The 20,239-nt window shown below is 38.4% G+C and overlaps 2 protein-coding genes across 5 annotated transcripts in view; one reads left to right on the top strand and one right to left on the bottom strand.

Annotated features, from left to right (window-relative positions):
* Window positions 1-344, bottom strand: part of LUC7L3 (LUC7 like 3 pre-mRNA splicing factor) — a 42,620-nt gene extending 42,276 nt beyond the window's left edge. For all 4 annotated transcript variants that reach the window (XM_050920512.1, XM_050920509.1, XM_050920510.1 and 1 more), the window contains exon 1: window positions 134-344. In XM_050920512.1, coding sequence (XP_050776469.1) covers window positions 134-232 — 99 coding nt within the window. In that variant the 5' untranslated portion in view covers window positions 233-344. The remainder of the gene's footprint in view (window positions 1-133) is intronic.
* Window positions 345-3,823: 3,479 nt separating this feature from the next.
* On the top strand, window positions 3,824-18,513 carry ANKRD40 (ankyrin repeat domain 40). Its single transcript, XM_050920516.1, has 5 exons — window positions 3,824-4,219; window positions 10,101-10,249; window positions 11,358-11,843; window positions 13,072-13,253; window positions 16,318-18,513. The coding sequence occupies exons 1-5, from the start codon at window positions 4,086-4,088 to the stop codon at window positions 16,462-16,464; spliced, it is 1,098 nt and encodes a 365-aa protein (XP_050776473.1). The 5' UTR covers window positions 3,824-4,085; the 3' UTR covers window positions 16,465-18,513.
* Window positions 18,514-20,239: the final 1,726 nt, after the last annotated feature.

Raw genomic sequence — 20,239 nt, 5'->3', positions numbered from 1 at the left:
TCATCTCTGCGGCCACAGCCCCGTCCCCGGGCTGGCGCAGCCCCTTAGGTCCTCCGCGGCGCGTCTGGGTGACTACGACAAAACCAGGCCTTAGGGGCCGGGAGCGGGGAGGAGGTGGCTCCGTTTCACTCACGCTCTCGTGGTCCCACCGCACGTTGCTGCGCTTCTCGTCGGGGGCCAGGTTCCTGTCCCGGCCCATGAGCTCGTCGAGGAGCTGGGCGGCCGATATCATCGTGTCCTGATGCCCGAGTGGCCCCTTGCCAAGCACCACTGCGTTCACCCCGTCGCTGCGTCCCCGACCGACCGCTCGCTCGGGCTGCCGCCGGAGTGACAGAGACAAAATGGCGGCGGCGGCACCGCTCCTAGCTCTTCCCACAATACAACGCGCGCCGGCCGCGTTCTCGCTAACCGCCCATGGGGCCTGTCAGGGCTTGGGCCTCTCAGTCACATAGGCCTCATCCCCGGCCTTGCTGGCTGGCGCAGGGTGCTGTCTTTGTGACGAGGGCCTCGCTGAGGTGTCTCTCTCCCATACACCTCGATGCTGAGGGAGAAGGGTGGCAGTCAATGTGCTCGGAGCTTCTCGCGTTGCAGTGCCTCTGTCTGAGTCAGGCGGCATCAGCCATCCTGCTATGGAACAACACCTCCTCTGCCATGCAGGCTGGGGCTTGTGGCGAGAGAGAGGTGTGCTCCAACAGCAAGATCCGCACAGAGGTTGTTTGTAACCTTGGTGGAGCTAGTCAATGCCAAGCCTACATCCCCCAGCTGGGAGCAACATACCTCAGCTACCTGCATGGAGGTACCACTGCCCATGCCTTGTCTGCACTCAGGTCTGGTCTACACTAGGAACTTACATCAGCATAGCTACATCACTCGGGGGTGTGGAAATCCACACCCCAGAGAGGCAGCTGGACCAACCTAATCCCTGAGTAGACAGCGCTAGGTTGACCACGTTGAGCTACCCATCACCTCTCGAGTCTGGTCTACACTACAGACATACATCAGCATAAGTACGTCACTCAGGGGTGTGAAAAGTCCAAACCGTGAGCAACATAGTCATACTGTCCTAACCCCCGGTTTAGACAGTGCTATGTCGGCGGGAGAGCTTGTCCCATTGCTATCGCCTCTCGGGGAGATGGATTTATTACACTGACAGGAGAGCTCTCTCCCATGGGCAGAGTGTCTTAATTAAAGCGCTACAGTGGCACAGCTGTGCCAATGCAGCATTGTAAGTGTAAACCTGCTCTTAGCAAGGTGAATTACCTATGGTGATGGGAGAACTCCTCCCATAGGCATACGTAGGTCTGTACTTAAACGCTCCAGCAGTGGTGCAGCTGTACTGCTGTAGCATTTAAGTGTAGACACACTCTCAGTCCAGTTAACTGTCTCGATGTCAAGTCACAGGTGGTTTTGCAGAAAAGGCACAGTCATGCTGTTGAGAGACATTGTGGCACCACCGCAACACAACTAGGCTTTGCACCTCTGAGGTCACAAAAACAAGACATGCCTGGGCTGGATTTGGGAAGGGGAGCACAGAACAAGGGGAAGGAGATGGTTCCTGGGAGGGAGTGGGGCTCCCTGGGCAAGAACAACAGCCAACAGGGTGAGGAATGGGTGTTGGGGAGCTGATGTCATGAGCTCTTTTTCTGCTCTCAGCAGATTATTGGTCTGATAGAAAACAGAAGCTGTGGCTTAAGGGCTCCTGTTGGGGAGCCAGTGGGAGGAGGAGAAGCATTAGCACCCCGGAGGAGGAGGAAGATGCAGCAGCAGCCTGAGAGGTGAAAGAGGTGGCACTGCAGAACAATGAGGTGCCATGGCCTCATGAGAGACCACAGTGACATGGCATAGCATTGAGAGATGTCACTGGCTTCAGATATCGTGTCTTAGACATATCCATCCCTATGGTGTTGATTATTTATAATTATTACATTGATTATTGAGCATCAGTAATATGTTAATCGCTGCATCAACACATCTGTCCCGATCAATGGTTAAAATAGATCAAATCAGGAAGGAGGTGCTTTCATCACCACAACCAAGGAGGAAGGGGGAAGATATAGAGGGAGTGCTGTCTACAAAAATCAGGGGGAGGAAGAGATGCTCCTCTCTAGTTTTAGGAAATGAGGGGGAGTTGTGTTGTCCTTCACTTCTTCTTTCTTTAACCCCTGGTTCTGACCCTGCCCTCAGAGCCACATTAATGCTGCCTTGTCCAATAGGAGAATTGAGGCCATAGTGGCTTTGGAAAAACAAGTAACTTTACTCATGTAAACTGTCTCATTGATTACAGAGGCCTGGCATAACTCTACAAATGTCGGACTGTGTGAGGTACTGTATGTCCTAGAGTGTAACAGAAATTTGCTTATATATTAAAATTATTTTTTGTTTTGTTTTGCTTTCAAAATTCCCTTGTAGCGTTTGCAATCCAAACATTGCAGCCTGATGCTGATGCATGAGAACCAAAAAATGACACTAAGAAACAAGTAAAAAATGACTGTAGTCTATTTTAATGTTTCAAGTTGGATGAAGCGCAGAAAGTAAATATATATAATAAATTATGTAATGTGAGATAGACAGTTACTATTATTTAATTAAATCTAAAATATTGGGTGTGATTCTGCTCTCGTGCTAGTATATGCCAGAAGCACCTCCTCTGAAGTCAGTGTATTCACCAATATAAACTTGATGTAAAATCATAAGAATTAGGTCCATTATTCAAAACAATGGTAAAAAAACGTTGCTTTTTAAAAATAAGATTTTTCTGTTGATTGTGTCTACATGTTTTGTAAAAAAGGTGGCTCTACTGATTTAATTTATTACTAGTCACATATGTAATTCTCTTTAGAGAATCAGGGCCTCAGTAGACCCCCTGCACTTGCACAAAACCCTACTGAAGTCACTGGGGTGTGTGCAGGCCCAGGGGTCTGTCCCCACAGTTCTCCTTTCAGGATCAGGGCCATAGACGCTTTATTTTTACACTATCGGACATTACAGAACAAGTTATATTAAACAGCTCTAAATAATTGTTACAATGATGTAATTACTTACTTGAATAATTCTTACTAATGTTGAGATCCCATTACTTCGGTGAAACTATTTGCATGAGTAAGGATTAGTCCATTAAATCTATACTAGATTATAGATTTTATTTTAGACTAAGGGCCAGATTCTGGCCCCCAATACAGCCTCTTTGTGCTGCTCCTGGGGCCCAAAATGGCCTTAAACGTGCTCTAGCTCAGTGTAGCTGTTATGAATTTTCCCAGCATGCAGGACTCCCCAGATGCCATGATACAGCTGGTGCACGTCAGCTGGACCTGAAGATGGAGTCCTAAATGTGTATTTTAGCTTGTGTTCTATAAGAAGATAGTTGTGAAATAGTGTTTTTCTCTCCCATATCTCTCATTATTTGACTTAGAATGAATAAAGAAAATTAGCACAATAGTAAAAACAATGTGAATTGATGGAATCAATTGTAGTCCCAATCCTACAAATTGTTCTGCTGGATGGACCCATATTCCCCACATGGAAACTTCACTTGATTTCAGTGGGGCTACACATAGGTGCTGAGCTACTAGGCAGAACAACTTGCAGTTCTGGGGTGGTAGAAATAAATAACGTTGTGGTAGAAGATATTCTACATTCAAAATTATTTGTATATTAAGCAATAATTCATTTTAGTTGAATAAAAATAATGAAGTATATGCCTGAATATATCTGATGAATCATACAGCAAATAGGACAGCTACAGCCAGGAATTGCATGCAGGGCTGTTGGTAGGAACTAAAAATCTAGGTCATAGAGTTGTCACAGATAATAGAGTCCCCCTGAGAAGAGTTTAGGAAACAGCAACAATCTAGAGATACTGTACTATGCAGTTGTCTTTAATGTTCTTCAGAAATGTGTGGCTCTATTTGATTTAAATGTAACAGACAGAAAGAATCAATATATGAATTTAAAATTAAAAGAAGAAGAGACAGACACCTCTTATTATGCATGGTTAATTTTATCTTTGCTGCTCAGTATTTTAGCTTTATAAAATGTTAAATCACCTTCAATTGGCAGCTGCTTAACAATAAAGTGACCTTATAAAGATGACAACTTTTATAGAGGAGAAAGAACTCCAGGAGAGACTGAGAGAAGCAGCTGCTCTGGGAGATATTGGGGAGGTCCAAAGACTGGTGGAATTTGGAGTTAATGTCAACTCTCAAAATGAAGTCAACGGCTGGTAAGCCTTTAACTAGAATGAATGAAGTGTATTTTTAAAGGTTAATAAAACTGACAGTTGCAGATACTGTAAAGAACATTTAAAGAGCCTTTTATTTTTAGTCTGCTAATGATATAGTGGACGTTATATATGTCTTTCATATTAAATTTATTAATGCAAGGCTATCCAGTGTTGACAGTTTGAATTCTGAGTGTAATTTAAATGTCCTATCTAAACTTTGCCTAATCCTCCCTCACTAGAGATGCTTTAAAATTATTCTAAAAGGAGGAAGTAATGGTATTGTTGATAATTGCTGTTCTGGGCTTACATTATTTTGTTTCAAAAGTTTTGATCCTTAGTCTCTGATTTTTGATCAGTTCAATGTGTTGCCTCTTTCTATTACTTATACTCATGGGATTAGGAAAGCTGGCTGCACAAACACAGCACAGTAAAAATAACATTCGGACGGTAAACCTCAGACCTGCCAAGCTCTCTCATTTTTAGAGAGGCTTATTTTGAGTTACTTTTAAGGCAGCTTTTAAAATAACTTCCTGTTATGAGAAAAGATCTTGCAATGTGTTTCAGTGAGATACGTAAAATCTCACAGATTTTTTTGTTTTGACATCTCATTCAAATACCACTTGACAACCCTAAATCCTGAAACTCTTCTATAATGAACCATACCCACAGCAATCATAACAAATGTTTTTTTAAACTCTCTTAAACATGATTTTAACAATTCAGGCATTCTTGAAGATTGTTTTACCTGGATTAGATTCAGTTTATATCTTTATGTGAATTACTATGCTGTGCTTACATAAGTGAAAATAGAAAGTATGAAATAGAAAGAACAATAAACTAGAATTTAAAAAACTAAGGGCCTGATTTTCAGATGTGCCAAGTTCCCATGACAGCTCTTACAGTCAATGGGAGCTGTGGCTGTTCAGCACTTGTGAAAATCAGGCCTTATATGATTTGGTTTCTTTTTTTCTTAAATAATAGAATTAGGTAGTGATTTTTCTCCCATTTCACTTTCTCATTATTTCCATATGCATAATAAACGGCTGCTCATTATCAAATCAGTTTGTTCAAAAAACTGGCATTAAGACAACAAACCAAAACCTGGCATAAAATATATTTTTAAAAAATTGCTTCTTGTTCTGTACTTTAGCTATAATTGTGTTTTCCATATTCTTTGAGTCTGTGTGCAGAAGCTGCATCTCTGGAATGGGTCTTATGTACAGGTCTGATCCTGAGAAGTAATGAATACTTGCAGCTGCTATTGACATAAACGGGATTTGTGAGTGTGCAGTACCTCTCTGTATTAGACTACATTAAATCCTCGTGAAATGGTCAGAATGAAACCCTAAATTAGGCCAGAGTTGCTGAGGTTTACATACAGTTGGAGCAAATAGTGGTTACAATTGTGCACCGAGAACCATGTAGCTGTATCCATCACTCATGCAGAGTTCTGATGTTGTCACTGGGGCTCAACATGGGCACAAGAGTGTATCTGTGCAGTTCTCAATACAAGCTCATGATTTAAAGTGGAAGCTGTGTGAATCTAAGCATTTATATCAAACATCTCCTTAGTACCTGAAGCTTTTAGATTGTACCTATTTTTGGCCCAAACCCACAAGGCCTGGTGACTTGGCAGAATTTTACTTCTGAACTCAAAGTGACATGCAGGGGGATTGAATTCAAAGATTTTGCACCAACTCCAAAGAAACAAAACAGCCAGAGCTTCACAGACCTGTTCTCAGATGCCATGGGATTTTTGTTGTAAATAATATAGGAGTTCTTTCTGTTGAGTTATAACAATTATTTCAGCACACTTAAAAATAGTGGCTTTTACCTCAAATGCACAGTGGACTACAGTATTTTACAGTAACTATTATATCTTATGGCATTGTCTCCAGCTGAAAGCAGATGGTTTGCAGTTAAATGCCTGTGAAAAGAAGGAAGTTATGGTGGGGGACATATCTTAAGTTTTATCTATCTATCTTGTAATCTCCTGTCTGTGCTGTTCTTATGTTTTTCCATCTTGTACCCATATAGTGCAACACCCCAAACAATAGTATATTAAGACATTATGGATATGAAGTTAAGCATACAAAATCAGGACATTTTAAAATGATGGTCCTTGCATCGTAGTATACATATCTATGTAACTTTTATGATTCTTTACATTAAATATATATTGAGGCATACATCTAACAACATATGCTTAACATTGGTGCTATGGTAATAATAATAATTAATAATGTAGATACAAGGGAGCTGATTCACAGACACTTGTAGTGCAACCTCCTCTTTCTGGCTTTCCATTGGACTTTTTGATTGATTGTTTTTTTTAAAAAATGCCAGGTATTTCACAACCCTAACTCAGACACCTTTATAGGAAAGCAGCAGCTGTTCAATGCAGCAGGGATGGAGTGATTAAAAATAAAGGTCCAGATCCCCAAAACTCTGCTTTTGAAAACATGACTGCTTCTTTCTAGATCTCTAAAAGCGAGCTGAGCTCTTTTGAAAATCTTGTCCCAATTGTGGATGGTGAACATTTTTTAAAATCTGGCTCTTAACATTTCACATGCAGACGTATTCCTATTGCAAACAACACTAACATTTTGATTTTCACTCTTGGACTTTTTGTACAGAAACTAATTTCTGTACAGGAGTTCAATTTCTAAGTGAATTACCCATCAACTTAATCACATTTCTATTTGAAATTTGTTCATGTATCTACTGTTGTTACAAGTAGCTCCTAAAATTACTACAACTAAAAGAGATTAAAGGGAGTGGGGGAATTCTCTATTTCATTTTCAGTTTACATTGTGCATTTGACATCACTTTATGTTTACTCATCTTTGACTGTTGTTTTTCTGGGACTTTGAAACAGTAATAGGATAAAAAATGTTTGAAAAATGAGAAAATAGTATAAAATTACTAAAATTGGCAAGTGATAAGTGTAGTACTAGCAACTGTCTTTAACACAATTTTGAATTTAAAAAAAATGTGAACCACCTCAGGAACAAAAACTTGAAAATATTGTGTGGTTTTATAAAATATACACCAAAGATAACCAAATGATAATTAAGACAGGCCCTAACTTGCTTCTATATAACCCTTGATAGGGACTAATTTTTTATATAATTAAAAAAAAAAACTGTTTGTTTTAACAGCTGTTATTTCTCCTAAAAAGAAACATCACAAAGCACATCTGAATGACAAATGATAATTGATAAACACTCATGAAGAGAGGTAGTGTGGGCTAATGGATAGGCAATGGGCTGGGAGACAAGAAATCAAGGTTTTGTTCCTGGCTCTACGACTGCTTGTGACCTTGCGCAACTCATTTCACCCTCTGGGTTTCTATTTCTCTTCCCATCCTTTGTCTGTCTTTTCTGTTTTGATTGTAAACCTTTTGAGGGAGGGACCTTTTGTCTCTTATTATGTGTATGTAGATTGTCTAGCACAGTCAGGCACCGGTCACATCTGGGGACACTAGGCACTACTGTGACACACACACACACACACACACACACACACACAATTTATCACACAGTGGTTTTTTAATCTGGGCCCCAATTCTACACAATAGCACTTACTACAGTGAGTAATTTTATTGCCTTGTATTCTGTGGGGCTTCTTCCACAAAGAAATACTAAACCCAGTGATACGAATTTGCACAATTATGCCCTTTGTTTCTTGCAGGACAGTCTTAATCATACTGGCATATAAAATTAGCAAGATTCTGTGTGTACTTTGCCTTCTCTTGCTTTAATTAGTCAGATTCTGACATGCATGCACGAGGTTTTATAACTACCATACAGTTTCCTCCCATCAGCCCCTTCTTCAGGAGTAAACAAAACCAACTGAGCAAACAAAAAAAGCAACAACTGCAAAAACTCTTGATGTGTCATAGGTGGTGCTGTTGGGCAGAACACAACGTATTCTAAAGTTTAAAGTCAGACAGGTGTGACTACACCTTTTCCTTAACAAACAAATGCTTTCTAGAGCAGGACTTTGGACTGAAGTGAATCTTTTTAACCACATAAGTTTTCTAAGAGATTTTACACCACTTCTGTCTCTCTCTTCTTGTATGTAACTCCAAACTCCTAAGATTCAATATCTTTTCCTCTCCTTTCCGTTAGTCTGGAGAAGAATTAAGATTTTTCATGCAGTTTAAAGAACAGCATTGGGAAGGGTGGTGGAGAAACAGCACTAGAAAACCATTGAAACTAGGATACTGCTCTTAAGCTGTGAAGTAGTGCTTTGTGGGGAAAATGGGATGGCCATACAGTTTTTGCATATAACAATATGCAGACACATTGTAAACTCTTATAAACACTAGGGAGACTGACCTTCCCCTACATTTCTTCAGAGGATCAACTCTGGGGATTCCGCTAAAGAACAACCACCATCCAGGGAAACGTGTCTTTTGCCTGAACCAAAACCCCACAGCCCTTCTCTGTGGGTGAATTCTTTCCTTCACCAAAATCTCTGTCTGTGTGAAGTAGGGGTATGTTTTTTGGAGTATATATTTTCTCCCTTGCCAGTATCTAAGAATTTCTTTCTTGCGGTTGTTATGCTGACAAATCCTATACTCCTTACTAGGGGTTTTGCCTGAGTAAAAACTGCAGGATCAGATTCTGACTTTAATTGTGTTATTCAGGCCTGGTCCACTACAGCGTTAAATCGATTTAAACAGCGTTAAATCGATTTAACGCTGTACCCGTCCACACTACAAGGCACTTTAAATCGATTTTAACGGCTCTTAAAATCGATTTCTGTACTCTTCCCCAACGAGAGGAGTAACCCTAAAATCGATATTACTATATCGATTTAGGGTTAGTGTGGACGGAAATCGAAGTTATTGGTCTCATTCTTTTACTGAGCTACCCAGAGTGCACCGCTCCGGAAATCGATGGTAGCCTAGGACCATGGAAGCACACCACCGAATTAATGTGCCCTAGTGTGGACGCGTAAAATCGATTTTATAAAACCAGTTTTATAAAACCGGTTTTAATAATTTCGATTTTATGCTGTAGTGTAGACGTGGCCTCACTGTATCGCTGTAAAGCCACTAGGACTACAGTTTATATGAAAGTTGTGATGGGGAAAAGTGTTGAAATTGATCCACTAAAAAATTTAGGGTTCTGCAAAGCTATTTATTGGGAATTTACCAGTGTTTCTGTCAGTGCGATAATTTGGTGAAAATCAGTGTAATACAAAAACTCAATTCTTATTTTGGTTGTAAGGAATGGAAAATGTCCTGGTGAGGCATTACTACAGAAAATAAAAAAATATTCTAATCAACTCTGTTTTGAGATTTAATCAAATTGAAATCAGATTTGGTTTTCTGAAGATCTTTGCTCAGGAACTAGTCTGTTTCATTTTGCTTGGAGTGGTGCAGAGAAAAAAAATTCTTATTTCTTTTGATTAACAAAATTAAACCTATTTCTATTAATTTAAATTATCAGTTGAAAAATGGTTCTGCTGTTAAGCTTGTAACATATCCTGTCATCTTCTTTTGAAAAACAAAAGTAAAAAGACACAGAAGGATGACAGCTATTTATATTCTTGAAATTGGTTTTAGCTTTTAGAAGCTAAAAGGTGAGAGATTTAGTTAAACTTTAAAGCAAAAACCATCTGCTGTTGTCAAAAATAGTAACGTTAGTGGTAAAAGCATTACTGCAGGGAAAGACTATCAGCAGGTGTCGCTGCAGAGTACAAGAAATTTTCAAGGAATGTATCTCAGCTTGGTAATGTATATTACAAATGAATGTTGTTCTTTTTCTGGAAAGCTAGGCCTTGGCTTTTTTATACACAGATGGTATGAATAAAATTCATCTTCTCTAGCATGGTTATTTCATACAGCACCAACATTTTCCTTCTGCAGGACTTGTTTGCACTGGGCATGCAAACGGAACCATGCTCAAGTGGTTTCTTATCTGATAGAGTCTGGCGCTGATAAGGAGATTCTCACAAATAAAGGAGAAATGCCAGCCCAGTTAACCTCAAAGAGAGAGATTAGGAAAACATTGGGAGGTAAGTTGATTAGTTAATATAAAAACTTTGAAGACTCCAGTAACGACCTATTTTAATAATTATAGTCTTGTTCTGTTGTGCTTTTGCGGGGGTGCCGAATCTGTATTTAAAAGCTTACCGTTCTGTGGCAATAATTCCCATTTGGCCTTCAGAGTCTTTACTGAGAAAGAAACCACAACTTCAGGAATGTTGGTTCAACAGGGCTTTTATGGTGACATTTTTTTCTGTATGTGGGAGGGGAAAAAGCTTAATTTTGAAAAATGAAACTGTCACAGAATTTGTTTACTACAGACATTTGCTTGATACATATTTTCAAATGGAGATAAGGAGAGGGAAATCTTACCAAAGCCTTTAGTGTATATGACTGATAAGTCCATAAAATATCAGGAAGCTTATTTAAGGGGTTAACTGCATTGATCTCAATTGAAGATTAGTATCTTATTCCATAAAAGTATAGTGATAGAATAGCAGCTCCAAGGGATCCATTAGTATACTATGCTTGTAACTATCAAAGTAGCAATGTTGCTACTAAAGATGAGAATTAGTTTGAAGCCTGTTCAGAATCTTTGAGTTTCTCCTACCTTTTGCACTCTTTTCTTTCTGATTTCTGCTTTTGTTAATATCTATCTACTGTTGAGTCAATAGTTCTTTCAGTTCTAAAGAGACTGTATACTCCCCCCCTCCCCTCCCATCCCCTCTTGCTTTCACAGCAAACCTGAACATCTATTGCCCTCCATTTATTCCTCTGGTTTATGCCCATTATGAAGACAATGAAGTTATGCCAGCTGATAATATGGCTCAAAATATTGGCCACAGGACATTTTTCTTAAAAGATGGCAGCTTCTCTATCAATCCAAGTGTTTAGGGGGAAAGTAGAGGTGTTTGTGGAGTATCGTAGTCACACAAGCTTTGTTTTTATGGAACCCCTTAGCACAGTCATGTGTACTGTACATAGAGCTTTAGAGCTCTTTGTTTTGTCTTATATCCTCTGTGTGGGTGTCTGTAAATAGTCTGAATCTAAAAACTACAATGTACTAGGACAATTTTAGTCTCCTTAACCAGTCATAACTAACCTTATTCACTGGACTTTTTTTTCTTTCCTCTATAGTGGAAGACGATGAACTTGCAGATTTGAAGCAAGACTCAGACTTGCCAATTGTCCCGAATTATTTGGCTAATCCACCTTTCCCTTATGTTTATAACACGAGTAACAGCATTCCAGACTCTTCCACTGGCTCGCTGAATGGAAGTTTCCCCATATCCTTAGAATTGCAAGCTGTAGATTATCCCATTTCATTACCTGGAGTCAAAGCATGCACTTCTGCAACATCACAACATGAAAATGCTGCTTCTCCAGTGGCTGATAATAAAGATATGTCAACATCACCTGGAGCCTGCACTATGACAGAATGCCCAATGCCTGTAGTCCAGAATGGTCCCATTCACCAGGCATCTGTGTCTCAGAGCAGAAGTTTCCCTTCTCCAGCTGCATCTAAACAGCCTGTATCTCAGCAACAGAATGGCTCATGTATGGGGCCTATGCCAACATTTCAGCCATTTTTCTTCCCTGGAGCTTTCCCGTTTAATATGCACGGTAACATTAAATTATGATTACATATTTTAAAAATTAATTTTACTATTCTTTTTTTGCTCTGTTCTTCCTGGATGCTGTCGTGTTGGAGAATGAAAATAGACTAATCAATGTTATTCATGTCTATAGTACTTCTCTAGTCTTTCACTTTCATGTTCGTATGCGTGAGGCATGATTCCTTGTTTGTGTCACAGACATTTCAGGGCATGTTTAAAAAGATTGTATCCACTGGAATTTTTATTACAAATATCAATGAAAACATTTCTTACTCATCTAACGTTTTATAAAAACATACAGATGTGAGGGTAGTCTAACACCGTAACTGTGGTACAGAACTCTAGACTCAAATACAAAACACAGGCCTATGTCCAATTAATTTGAGGGAGAAGCTTTGTTAGCTCAACCTGTATGGGGAGCTGACCACTTAATGTACAGAATTGCAGTTAAAAGGTCCAGACTTTTCTTTGAATGGGAGCTGTGAGAAGATCCATATGAATTTTAATGTGTGATTGCCAATAACAGAGTACTGAGTGATGCAGTATTGGATTGCTCAGAAAATTGGTAATAGAAGATAAAAATGTTGTCAGCTGAAATCCAGTTCAGAGCAGTAGGAATTGGGTTTTTTACCCATGAAAGCTTATGCCCAAATAAATCTTGTTAGTTTTTAAAGTGACACTGGACTCCTCATTGTTCAGAGAGGTAGTAATTCAATTAGATTATAATTTTATAAGTAATATTGTCCATATTTCATTATTAATATGGGTGTATATTGGCCTATATAAAATAAACTTGACTATCTCAGATAAGTTCCTAGTGGGACTCCACAGAAACAGCTACAAGTGGTACCTTTGCAGTAGCTTCTCTGTGAAGGAATGAGAAACGTGGAGACTGAGCTAGCCACCTCCTCACCTCTAGCAGTTGTCCTTTCAGACTAAGGTTGTGAGAAGTTGATGGGTTATGTGGAAGCTTACCTGACCACTGCCTGTGCTGTTCTTGTCCTGAATAGGATTTCAGTCTCCAGAGCTCAGAATCCAGCTCTTTTCACCTACATTCACATTAAATAAAAATAAATCAAAAGTAATGAATGAAATGATTTTAGGGTAACGTTTTGAGATTTATTAGTATTACTGATGTTATGAAGTCACATTTATTTTTTTCCAGTTCTTATTTTGATGATCATGCATGCTTATATGTAATAGATATTAATAGCTGTATGTATATATTTTACTAGAACTGGTGCTTAAGGTGAGAATTCAGAACCTTACTCTTAGAGAGAATGACTTCATTGAAATTGAACTGGACAGACGAGAACTAACCTATAAGGAACTGCTCAGAGTGAGTTGCAGTGAACTGGGTGTTAATCCAGAACATGTAGAGAAGATTAGAAAATTACCAAATACGGTATTAAGAAAGGTAAGAACCTTCAGCTTTAAGCAAAATTTATTTTTATTGGTGTTGTGGGCATCGTTAAAAATGCATCATTCATCCCTCAACCAACCTGCAAGATTCCTTACATCTTTGAATATGAGATTTGGCATACTGCTATCGTTGCAAAGTGGCAAACGTCGTATTTTTAATGATGTTTGTTGTCTTAGAGAAATTTAGTAGATCCATAACCAGTAATGAGCTTTCTTATAATCCCCTGATCATGAACTAAGTGGGCTGTTCTTGAATGTTTCAGGATCCATAGAAAAGGGATAAAACTTCTCAGTCAGATGCATATAAGACTGGTGGGAGTGCATCTGATGATCACATCAGCCAGTCATGCATAACTGTGGCATAGTTTGGGCCTGCAGCACTGCAGAAAGATGCAGAGGTTGGATGGAAGATAAGATACCATCCACAGGGCTGGGATAAGGGAGGCACTTGGCTATAACTGTACTATCAGTTACTCTGCTGTTTAACATTATGTAGAAAGACATTAAGGAGCAGTCTTTGTATTACACGTGTCTTCCTCCTTTCGCTCCATCCACAAGTTAGGTCTGGGTCACAGAGCAGAAGAGTGGAAATCATATCTGCATTCTGGTTCCCACTGTGACTCCTTGTGTGACCTTGAGCAAGTCAATGAATTTTTCTGTGTATCAAGATAAGAGGAGGATTGTAGTAGTTGGGTAATTCAGAGGGGTATGGTGTTTGCAAAGTGCTTGGAGATCCTCAGATGAGACCCTAAATGCAAGATATTCAACATTACAGAATTATCTAATTTTCCCTCTTGCCTTCCAATCTTCAATTCATGTTTCCTAAACTAGAGGGTTGTTTTGATTGCAAAGTCTCACAGATCCTGGGTCCTACAGTTAATGGTCCCTATCAGCATATTTCTCAGTTTGGGATTGATCCACGATCAACCCATGCACTCACTGATAACACTATATTGCAAATATTGTGTTGAACAGTATTCTTTCATACTGGGAGGTTAAAGTCAGAGCATCAACTGTAGCTGAATTGCCTTGTTTTATTGACATCACCTTACTTCTGCGCTTTGAAAGACCTGCACTGATTTTAGCTATACAATGCTTGTAAGTCACTGAGAGCTGTGTGGCTAAATAAATCCTAAAGTAACTCTTTAAACCTTTATTTATACTGGAATTTTTTTTTTTGAAATAAGCTCCTCTCTGTAAATTGTACAGTGAAACATCTCATTAAAGGAGAGAGCTTTGGGCTGCCACCGTGTTTCCCATTTAATTAAATAAGCTCCAAACCTCTAATTTCTTGATGGCTTTCCTGCACTGACATTCTGTACTGTGTGACTTACATTTCACTTTTAACTATGTTCAGAAATTCAGTGTAATAACATATCCCATGACGTATTGTCATGAATGGTTGAAAGGTTTATGATACTCAAGTGAGCCTTACTAATCTAATTAAACTTTAAACATTCCTTTTAAAAAGCAACTAAATTGTAGAAAAAGTGTTCTGAGTTAGGTACAGTTTGTGCAGTCCTTACACAGGCAAGTGTCCCATTGAAGGGAATGGGACTTGCCTGCATAATAAATGGAAGACTTGGAGTTTTTGTGTCTGTTTTCCTAGTTCACTAGTGACCCTTTCTTCACCCTCAAATCCTTAGGACATTGTTGGCATCAAATGGTGGAGCTAATCTGATTAGTGCTTGATTAACAGACTTCAGTGGACTGTATCTGTGCTCAGTATAAGAAGACATTCTGACGCTTCTTTGAAAGATTCATTTTCTTGGGTTGCAAAGGATTAAGTAGTTCTAAAATATGCCAGCTAAGTCTGACTGTTCAAAGAGTGTCGCTAATTCTTAGAGATTTTTGTCAACAAAACTGGAGGACACTTGTTCTCTGAAATTACAAAAAATGTAAGTCTTAATGCTGTCTAATGACAAAATGTGGCCACTCAGGATCAGAGCCTAATCGCTTACTTACTGTTTGTGAGTACCTTCTTTTACTCTCTCTGACTTGCTTCAGCCAGGTCAGGAATGAGGTTGGTCGGTGTGCTGCTTGCTCCAGAAGCTGGCTTCAGGGCCTCTTGGAGTGGAAACATGGATCAATGTGAGAGTTTTTGATGGGTCAGGGAGAAAGAAAAAAAGATTATTGGGGTGAGGGGTCCCAGAGGACCCTGTTCCAAGCTGTTTATAGATAGTATGCAACAAGCTTTAATTCCACTAATAATTTTCATTGCCTATAAATAATACTGAAGAACTCCTTTGAACTATAAATCTTCCCTTCATCTATTGGTAACCTTAATTCGTTGTACATTTGTTTGGCACATTAGTCTACAGTTGATACTGCATGTTGGAAACAAAAAGAATTAGAATTCCTGAATCACACAACAGTGCAACCAAACAGACTGATCACAAAGTGGTCAGTTGAGCTTATTAATACTGTGCACTTGTCTGAGGATCTCACCGCCCATTTGTATACTATTTAGTTAACTAAGGGCTTGTCTACACTGGTACTTTATAGTGCTGCAACTTTCTTGCTCAGGGGTATGAAAAACCACACCTGAGCGCAGCAATTTTCAGCGCTGTAAAGCACCAGTGTAGACCGTGCACCAGTGCTGGGAGCTATGTGGCAGCGCTTTAACTTTGCCAGTGTAGACTAGCCATAGGCTTGCAGCACTCCTGTGAGAGGCAAGTTCTGCATCCATTTAACAGATCAGAATACAGAGGCAGAGAGCCGTAAAATGACTTTCTCAGAGTTACACAGTAGAAGAGCCAGGAGTCTCCAAATGGGAAACACTCTGCCACTTAAAATAACTACATTTTTAAAAGTATGAAATCTAATGTAAATAGAATGCTAAAGTAATGCAACATGCAATAGGAGTGTCTGCTTTATGCAATAGGAGTGTCTGCTTTATAGCTAGATAAGCAAAACGGAGTCAAACTATTGGGTGAATACTTGCCCCCTGCTAGCGTACATCTGTGGTTTTTCCTCCTTAAATGTGCAAAACTGAACTCCTGTGTAGTATTTATTGTGGATGCTACTAACATACTGCATTTTTAATTTATTTATTTAAGGACAAAGATGTTGCAAGACTTCAGGATTTCCAAGAACTGGAGCTGGTTCTAATAATCAACAACAATAACCTTCTGTTTAGAAATGCTGCATCTACATTGACTGAAAGGCCTTGTTACAACAAGAAAGCATCAAAACTAACTTATTAACTATTTAAAGCAGCATAAAACAAAATATTTGTATCTTATGCTTTAAAGCAATGGATTCAATGTTTAAGCATTGAACTTATAAGGGCTAATATCCTGAAAAAATCTGTTTTATTACTTTTGAGATAAGGTTGACATGTCATGCACAGTTACAGCCTACAGCTCATCTCAGACTAACTTGCTCTGATATGAAACTGCTTATGACAAGAAAGCAATGGTAGAATTCTCAGTCTATTCATGTAGCACTCTGTTCCTTACACTACAATAATCGCTGTAGAGTTAGAAGCTCTCAAGGAAAAGCTTAGATTGTTCTAATAATTGTTAGCTATAAAATAGCAGAAGCACTTACACTAAATGACACAACATGAAACCCATTTAGTGTTTGTACCAAATTACTTAATGTGCACAGACATCCCACTGTCATTAATGGCAAATACATGCGTGACTTAACAAGCAAACATACCTCTTGTTTAGGAGGAAAATGGAAGGATTTAAGTCTGTGGAAAAAGCACAAAACTCTATTTGTCTCATTTAAGTATTAAGTTACTAATTAGATGTGGTTTCTTAAACCGCATTTATAAATATTTCTCAGGTTGAAGATAAAAAATTACAGTTGTTACCCAAATTGCAAATATACCATTGACCAAAATATCTAGGGTTTTTTAAATCTCATGGCTGCTTGTCAACACATGGTATTGAAATCTTTGATAACAAAACCTCTCTCTCTTTTGTTGCTTTATGATCAAGAAGTTTCTCTAATGCTCCTTTAAAATGGCAGTTATTTTTCCTCCATAGACAAGTCAATGCGATTTCCACATGAGAAAGGAGCACAAATATTGCAGTTCTGTTTTCCTCCAACTCATCCTTTCATGAACAAGATCAGTCCTTGAAATCGTAAATTTATTATGTAAAAAGGAAACTAATCAGATGCTTAGCATTTTGAAAACTGGGATGCCATTTGAATCTTGGGATTTCTAGGCATTTTATTTCTTTTTCAAAGACAACTATTTATATTTCTTGTTGCACGGTCACCTTTTCACACTCTTGCTAACTAACTTAAATTCAGTGTTATGCTCCTCTGCTATGAAATCCTGGAATAAATACATGGGAAAACGTTAAAGTTGAGTAATCTGTTAAAGACTTTTTTATCCGGTTTCTTCACGTTTTTTTTAAAATTTACAAAACCATCCTCTTTAGAAGAAAGGATCTAATCTGTTAACCTAGCTATAGAAGTATGTACTGTACTGAGAATTAGATGGATGAACGCTCTAGATAACAGGGAGAACATAGTTGACTGCTGATATGAACTCCCCACTATTAAGATTTTTTCTTAGTGCCTTTCTTTTCCAAAGAACCTAACTTCCTAACTCTAAGTTAATTGGATTTAAGCACTACAGATTCACATAGGGTTTATAAAATGGGTAATATCAATGGAACAGACTGTAGCAGGATACATCTCCTCATAGCATAAATGTTAAAGCAGAGATGAGGTGCAGCCTGATCCAGTGACAATCTATTTCTTTTATACCAGCTTACTGATGTTGATCTAACCACTGTGATGAAAGTTTATATAGTAGAACAATTGCTCACCATATAATTACTGACCTGCATTCTTACTGACTGACAGAAGAGACCTATTTTAGGCTTTTGCCATTCAGAAGCCATTTTATCTGTAAAAGTACTGTAGTTTTTATGAATAAACTGGTATGCTTTACCAGTGAAAAGATCAGCCATTGGATTAACTGAATTCATTTGGTATAGTGATTATATTACGCAGTTGCTGGTAGCTATCTATGCATTCAAAGGAATATTTTTATACTTATACCTTATGCAATTTATAACTGAGCATATTAGCTTTGCTAACTGAATTAATCAAATAACTGTATCATGTGAACATTATTGTGTATGACCATCAAGGATTCATGATCTTTGTGCACTGCTGCATGAAAATGTTTAAGTATTAAATGAATTGCTTGGCTCTAGATTCTTGTTTCTATTTAAGTTGTATTCTTTTTATAATTAATAAACTATTATTATTTTTGTGTTCTCAAAGATGGACATAGAATTTTTCTTTAACTCATAGAAAAAGAATTGCAACTTTTCTACTACATAAACTGCTTTCTGTGGTGGTTGGTGTAGGAAATGGAAGACCAAAAAAAATGGAAATCACTTCAGATCCTGAGGACAATCACTACCGCTAAAACTTTTCCTTTATCATTATTCAGCCCTATCATCATCCAATGGCAAGTGTTACATCTATGTATTCTTTGGAAAAGCCAAGTCAGATGTATCAATCCATGATTACAATTGACTTAAGAAAAATACTGAATGAGATACTAAAAGTAGTATTTATATGCTCAACTGGCTGTGCATGCAATCTGAACTAGAGACTTCTTAGTCATTAAACAACCAAATAAGTAACATCTCCCTCTCAATCATGCTTCTACCAGCCTTATCCAGAGCCAATTATAACGTACAGATTAGGCCTGTCAAGTGATTAAAAAAATTATTTGCAATTAATTGCGCAGCTAAATAATAGAATACCATTTATTTAACTATTTTGGGACGTTTTCTACATTTTCAAATATATTGATTTCAATTACAATACAGAATACGAAGGGCACAGTGCTCACTTTATATTTATTTTTTATTGCAAGTATTTCACTGTAAAAAATAGTATTTTTCAATTCACCTAATACAAGTGTTGTAGTGCAATCTCTTTATCATGAAAGTTGAACTTACAAATGTAGAATTTTGTACCAAAACACCCTGCATTCAAAAATAAAACAATGTAAAACTTTAGTGCCTACAAGTCCAGTCAGTCCAACTTCTTGTTCAGCCAATCACTCAGACAAACATTTTTGTTTACGTTTGCTGAAGATAATGCTGCCTGCTTCTTCTTTACAATGGCACCTGAAAGTGAGAGCAGGCATTCCCATGGCACTGTTGTAGTTAATGTCGCAAGATATCTACACGCCAGATGCACTAAAGATTCATATGTCCCTTCATGCTTCAACCACCATTCCAGGTGACATGGGTCCATGCTGATGACGGGTTCTGCTTGATAGCCATCCAAAGCCATGTAGACCGAAGTATGTTCATTTTCATCATTAGTTCGATGCTACCAGCAGGAGGTTGATTTTCTTTTTTGGTGGTTTGGGTTCTGTAGTTTCTGCATCAGAGTGTTGCTCTTTTAAGACTTCTGAAAGCATGCACTACACCTCATCCCTCTCAGATTTTGGAAGGTACTTCAGATTCTTAAATCTTGGGTCGAGTGCTGTAGCTATTTTTAGATATTTCACATTGGTATCTTTGCATTTTGTCAAATTTGCAGTGAAAGTGTTCTTAAAACGAACATGTGCTAGGTCATCATCTGAGACTGCTATAACATGAAATATATGGCAGAATGCAGGTAAAACAGAGCAGGAGACATACAATTCTCCCCCAAAGAGTTCAGTCACAAATTTAATTAATGTATTTTTTTTTAGCATACATCATCAGCATGGAAGCATGTCCTCTGGAACGCTGGCCAAAGCATAAAGAGGCATATGAAACATGTCTCTTAGCGACTGGCTGAACAAGAAGTAGGGCCAAGTGGACTTGAAGGCTCAAAATTTTTACATTGTTTTGTTTTTGAGTGCAGTTATGTAACAAAAAAACCCTACAATTGTAAGTTTCATTTTCATAAAGAGATTGCACTACAGTACTTGTATGAGGTGAACTGAAAAACACTATCTCATTGTTCATCATTTTTACAGTGCAACTATATGTAATAAAA

The sequence above is a fragment of the Gopherus flavomarginatus genome, chromosome 12 (assembly GCF_025201925.1).
Source record: "Gopherus flavomarginatus isolate rGopFla2 chromosome 12, rGopFla2.mat.asm, whole genome shotgun sequence".
Taxonomy (NCBI): Eukaryota; Metazoa; Chordata; order Testudines; family Testudinidae; genus Gopherus; species Gopherus flavomarginatus.
Note: the sequence above shows the minus strand (reverse complement) of the source record. Positions and strands in the feature narration are given on the sequence as shown.